The 5,808-nt window shown below is 47.0% G+C and overlaps 1 protein-coding gene across 1 annotated transcript in view; it reads right to left on the bottom strand.

Moving 5' to 3' along the window:
• Positions 1–2,483: 2,483 nt before the first annotated feature.
• ATXN10 (ataxin 10) overlaps positions 2,484–5,808 on the bottom strand; it is a 130,778-nt gene continuing 127,453 nt past the window's right edge. The window contains exons 9-10 of the mRNA XM_023520342.1: positions 3,259–3,446; positions 2,484–2,786 (exon numbers count right to left, since the gene is read on the bottom strand). Coding sequence (XP_023376110.1) covers positions 2,784–2,786; positions 3,259–3,446 — 191 coding nt within the window. The 3' untranslated portion in view covers positions 2,484–2,783. The remainder of the gene's footprint in view (positions 2,787–3,258; positions 3,447–5,808) is intronic.

Raw genomic sequence — 5,808 nt, 5'->3', positions numbered from 1 at the left:
AAAAATCTGAATTTTGAAAACAAGGTTTTTGAATTGATTTTCCATATATAGGCCACTGTAGCTACCATTATCAGAACCTTGGACAGCACTGAGAGGCCCTTTTCCCCTCCAAAGGGCTGGTTTTGTATTAGATCTTAAATGTTAAGGTTCTTCCTCAACTTCTCTGCATTTTAAAAGTCTTCATTTTACTGACTCTCGTGTAAAAATTGATTCCTTTATGTTTATGTGTAGAACTTACCAATATGGCATATATATTTTTTTTCCAAAGTCTTCCTTCTGTAAACGCTGGTGATTTTTGTTCCAATCTTTGTTTATTCATTCGAGGAGAGGTTAAAGGATAGTAAAAAAGCATTTAAACAACAGTAAAATCATAGCTGTTGTTATAAGAGCAGCATATCAGTGCCTTCAACACGATAATGGACATAGATAGACGTGTGTAAAATATTAAATTTTGATTTAAAATTTGCTAATTGGTAGCCCAAAAGACCACAATCATCTCTCTTTATCTCATTTCACAAAATGGACATCGTAAGTAGTCTGCAAAGTCCTAGGGTTAGATTCAGAAGTTACTGAACAAATATGCATGTCAATATTGGCTTCCAAAAACCCCCCACACCCGTGAGATGTATTAACATGGGTATACGTATGTACACACACACGTGCATATATGTTATGGCCAAATTCTAACAGTGTATTACTAAAATTGTGAAAATAAATATTTTTGAAATATTAGCATCCACTGTTTGAGGCATTAAAAAATCATTCTGCAAATACTTGGACTCAGTGGCCAGCACAAAGCCTTTCCCTGCTACCTTTGAAAACGAAGCTGGCTGAAGAACTGAATTGCTTTGTCAGTTGGCTCTTGAAAGCGATGATATGGTCACAAAACTTGCTGTGACCGTTCTGTCTCTACACATTCTGTAAGGCTGGCCTGCCCTTTCCCCTCCTTCTAGATGACTGAGTGTGGCGGCGATTTAATCCCCTGCAGCACGTAAAACAAGGGTCTCGGGCGCTCCTCTCCGCTGGCAGAGGACAGGGAGGCTGTTGTGCTCAAGAATTAATCTGTCCGCGGGCATCAAAAGCAGCCACAATGCCGCCATCAGCATGTTTTCAGTACGCAAGCCCACATTTCCTCCTTAGAAAACACATAGCCATTACTCCATTCTGTATTCCCACAAGGCTCCCTTTTATTTATTTGTGTTTGTTATTGTATGGCTTATACTGACATGTTTGTGTGATTCCACTGGTGTGCATACATCCATTGAGAGAAGAAAAAACAGAAGTGTCTATTGCGGACTTGTTAAAAGGAAAAAGGGACTCCCACTGTTTCTTCCCTTCGGCCAGGCTTCTATGTAGAGAGCAGGGTTTTAACTCTTTGCGTCCCAATGACTTCTTTGTGCATTGTAAATTCTGCAATGGCTTCTTTACCGGAAGAATTGTCGTAAGTGAGAGAAAAAACGTTATTCATAGATTACCACAATCCCAGAAGGTGACATTTCTTCAGAGTAATACAGACTATGTTGGATAGCACAGGGAAGGTCTTTTATTCTTAACATGTTTAAGCTATTTCCACAAAGCAATTTAAGTATGGCTACGAAGCAGCTTAGAAGCACTTTACTTTGGGACAATCAGTATTTCTGGAAAATTTCTGGTTGGCTCCTTGTTTTTATTTTGGAAGGTTCCACACGAATCGTGCGATCTCTAGAGATTTTAGTTTAGTACACGGCTGTTCAAGACAATATGTTTTAAGCGTCCACAACACCACTACCCAGGAGAGATTTTTGATGATATGATCTGGGTGTTTACAAAGATTTTGGTGCTCACGTAATCCGGTTCTACCTCTAATGTGAACATCTGCCTGTCTGTCTGTCTGTCTGTCTATCTATTTATCTATCTATCTACCTGAGACAGACAGACATAGGTCAAATGAACTCCTGCTCCCTAAAGTTCCTTTTGCAAGTCCAGCAAAGCCGTGGCCAAAGCTGAGCAGTGCGCCTTTTCGAGACACAGAGCTACCATTCACGCGGTGGCCGCACACAGAGCCGACCAGAGACCAGTCCCTCCCCGCTTTTCGGAGGCGTCAGCCTTTAAACGTCATGGGTTTGGGGAAGTCTGATTCTAGGGTGATTTGGCACGAAAAGTGTTAATGGCCCGCAGCCCTCTCTCTCCCCGCTCAATTCCAAAGGGACAGGGCTCAGTGATGACACGGCCCAGCACCTAAAATGAAGAGGGAGAGCACTCTATTCTTCCGCATCTCTCGAATTAATTAACTGGAAACGAGTCTTGTCAATGTTTTGGAAAGGCAGAAGGGGTGAAGAGATTGCTAGAATTAATCACAGCGAGAAACTACTTTGGCCGCCGGCCAGAGTTCAGAAAACCCAACGCGATGAGGAAAAGACAAGGAACGAGGCTGATTCGCCATCTGAAGGAACAAATGGGACCCCGGCAAGCGTCGAAGTCTTTGCCAAAGAAGGGACGGGCGCTCCACAAGAAGAGTTTATTATCTGCTGCCACAGGAAGTACAGTATGTGACTTAAATGCACATCGTATCCATGGGGACAAAGCTAATCAGACAACTACATTTTAAAGCAAAGAAACAACAGAACACTCATGTACTTTTACTTTTAAGCTTAAACACATTTAACTCTATCACCAAAAAGATTCACGAGTTTCTAAACTTGTACTTAAGAAATCTTTAAACGCTCGCAATTTCACGTACTGCTGAAGATGAAAAATCCATGAAACAGGCCCCCCAAATTCAGGTATTTATATGGAGCGTTGATTCACTAAAAAGAAAAAAGAAACAAAATTGCAGATATAACACAGTTACAAGAATCATCACAGAAAAAAAAAATAGAGAATTTTCATCAGTGATCAGAAATAAGTGAAATCTGACACGACCCGTTCAATATTATATAAGGAGTTCTCTGTTCTTTTCACTGTAGTCAATATGAGCTATACTTTGAAGAAAATCTAATTCCTGTGAGAAACTTTTGGACCACGTAACAATTTTGATATTCTTTTTCTATTTCTCATCCTAGAATGAGTTTGATATTTTAACTCTTTTAAGAAAATGGCAGCATGAAGCCTGAGAAAAAAATTCTTGGCAAGTCAATGTGGGGCCTTCTTTGCCATTTTAGAAGGCAAAATGCTCCCATCTGCATTTGCGAGAAGGAACCTCGTCACGTCCAAGCTACTGGGGAAGCGGGAAATGCTTCCCACGAGCTGAGGGGGACACGGCTCACCCCGCATACTCACCGGCTGAGGGGCATCACGAATAGATTTCAGAATCAGCTTGTCGCCCCTCTTTTCAACTTCGAAACCCATTTTTTTAAGGAGGGATGCGTCGACCAGCCCCTGCTCCTCCATGTTGGCAATCAAATCCTGGTTTTGGGTATTGTCTTCTGTCAGGTTTCGGATGGTGTACACCACCCATTGGGTCATAACTGGAAGCAGAGTTAAGAAATGTGCTGACACTCTCTCCCGTTCCAGAAACTCCTGTGAGCACCGTCAGAGAGGACAGCGCAGCGGCCCTGCAAATCCAGACGCGGCAGGTTTTTCCTGAGAATGTGCTATGAACACGTATCCGAAGCAGGAAACACTTACAATGATATAGCACGCGCGTGTGTCTGAGTGTGTGCGGTGCAGCCCCTGCCCACAGAGGCAGGCGCTCCATCGGGATGCGTGAACGAGGAAGCGGAGGCTGGGAGCAGCCCCTCGTGAAGTGTATGGACGCCAGCGTGCGTGCACGGCGCACGCGCAAGCACACGCTTGCGCTCCTGAGTCACTAGGGAAAGAATAAGAGCATCGGAGACTGAGTCGCAAAGATGCCAGGTGAGAATAGGACACGAAAATCATCTCGTGTCAAAAGAGCCTAGTTACAGTGTCCTGTGAGTCACCATGGAATTTCCCTTGTTCCTTATTCTAAAGATGACGCTACAAAGCCTTAAAGGACCTGCTGGGTTTAGTCCGCACACTCGGGCTCCCCAGAACGCACCTCGCCCTCACGGCCTCGGCCCTGATTCTAGATGTTCCGCACATCGTCCTTCACAGCAGACAGAAGACAACTCACGAAGAGGAGGATCTCAGCGCTATTTATGGAGGCCTTCGATCTGGTTACCGGGGGCTGTGAGAACGCCGGGAAGGCACTAAACTGGTGCTCTACGGTGTTCTGTATCAGACCACGCCAACGGCTGCAAGGACCCCCGTCCGGTGTTGGATCCAGGGACATGTAAGAGACACCACGAGTGGGGTCCTGGCACCCCCTGTTGGTCCACAGGCAGCAGCAAAGCGCCTAGGGAGGAAGCAACACTTTTTCCAATGACGAGAGGCGTCCCTGACTCATCGGGGGGAAGGTGGTGGGAAAAATAAGCCCTGTCCCGATTATCAGGTGTTTCTCATGCTGGCATCTGATGCCAGAACTGGGGTATCTGTGTCCGCAGAAGGTATCGGGCCTTCTAGCCAAAGAGTCGACGCCTCGGACCCTGTCCTGGTGCCCAGCACGGCGGTGAGGCCGCTACCCACACACCTTCGCGACGCAGGAAGCTGCAGAGAAAGGCTTCACTATGCATAAAGCCTGTGGCTCCTTCTCACAGTGTTTGGGAAAGAAAGTGAATCAAAGTTTTTCTAGTTCAATAATCTCAAAGGAAGACAGTAAAAGATGAGCCTGTGCCTAACGTCAGGCAAAGGCAACGTAGAAAACACGAGCAGTTTCACGTCCGGGGTGTGTTTTCTGCGGTTTTAAAGGCTGCTGCTCCATCTTTGCCCCTCCGGGACACTCACGCTGGTCCCCATTCTGACAAGGCCTTGCTGGCTCCCCGAGGTGGGCGGTGCCTCACCCCTGATCGCAGCCTTGGCCCCACACCAGCCCTGGCTGCCACTCCTGCCTCTCCCAGCTCCTCCAGGACGGGACTGTGGGCCGTCACAAAGAGGACCAGCGAATGCTTGAGCGACCCGCTGGTCTTTGGGGTGTAACACCAAAACCACCGGTGGGTAAATGACTAACCCTCTCCAGATGGCACAGAAGAGGAACCGCTGGTGCCCGGCTGACGCGGACTCTATGTGATTAGCCGTCCCCCTTGGGTGGGGAAAAGCTTTTATTTGACCATTTACCTGTCATCCTTTCATGACTAAGCTCAGGTCCTTCATGAGGCGCTATTTCTTTTCTGGAAACGGAATGCATACCAATACTCAAATGCGTGAAGCCTAAATTTGATTTTCTCCCTCTTCTACCATCACTAACCCCCACCCTGTGCCAGTATAAGAATGAAAATGATGACCCTGGGTGACAAAAACTCCCACGATATTGACGAACCTCTGAACAAAGCATCACTTGCTGTAACTGATTTTTCACCCAGGAGGATGTCACCATTCATCTCTTCACTTTCTGTAGGAAAAGAGAGGCAGCAATCGCGAGAACTGACCGAAGGAGCAAACGTTTGAGGGACGAATTTAGGTAAGGAAATGCACATAAGATGGGAGAGTCCTGGTCAGTGTAATTCTCGACTGTGGGGCGGAAGCAAAGCCCTCCTTTCTGAAGCTCCCTGGTTACTCGCTCAGCACGGCCGAAAGCAGGAAACGGGGTCCGCACCCTAGTGGGAGCTCCTGGCAGCTGCAGGGCCGTGTGGCTCGTGAATCTGAGAATCCAACGCCAGCCTCGTCACTGCCAGCTGCAGGTGCAAAGCGTCTCTGGAGGAAGGAGCCATCACCCAGAGCTTCGGATCACCGTGTGACCACAGACAGGCAGCACGGCCCCGCCCACCTCTCTTGCACCTTAGGCTCCAGCAACATCGCAATGCTGGGTGCCGC

This window comes from Pteropus vampyrus, unplaced genomic scaffold (assembly GCF_000151845.1).
Source record: "Pteropus vampyrus isolate Shadow unplaced genomic scaffold, Pvam_2.0 Scaffold257, whole genome shotgun sequence".
NCBI lineage: Eukaryota > Metazoa > Chordata > Mammalia > Chiroptera > Pteropodidae > Pteropus > Pteropus vampyrus.
Note: the sequence above shows the minus strand (reverse complement) of the source record. Positions and strands in the feature narration are given on the sequence as shown.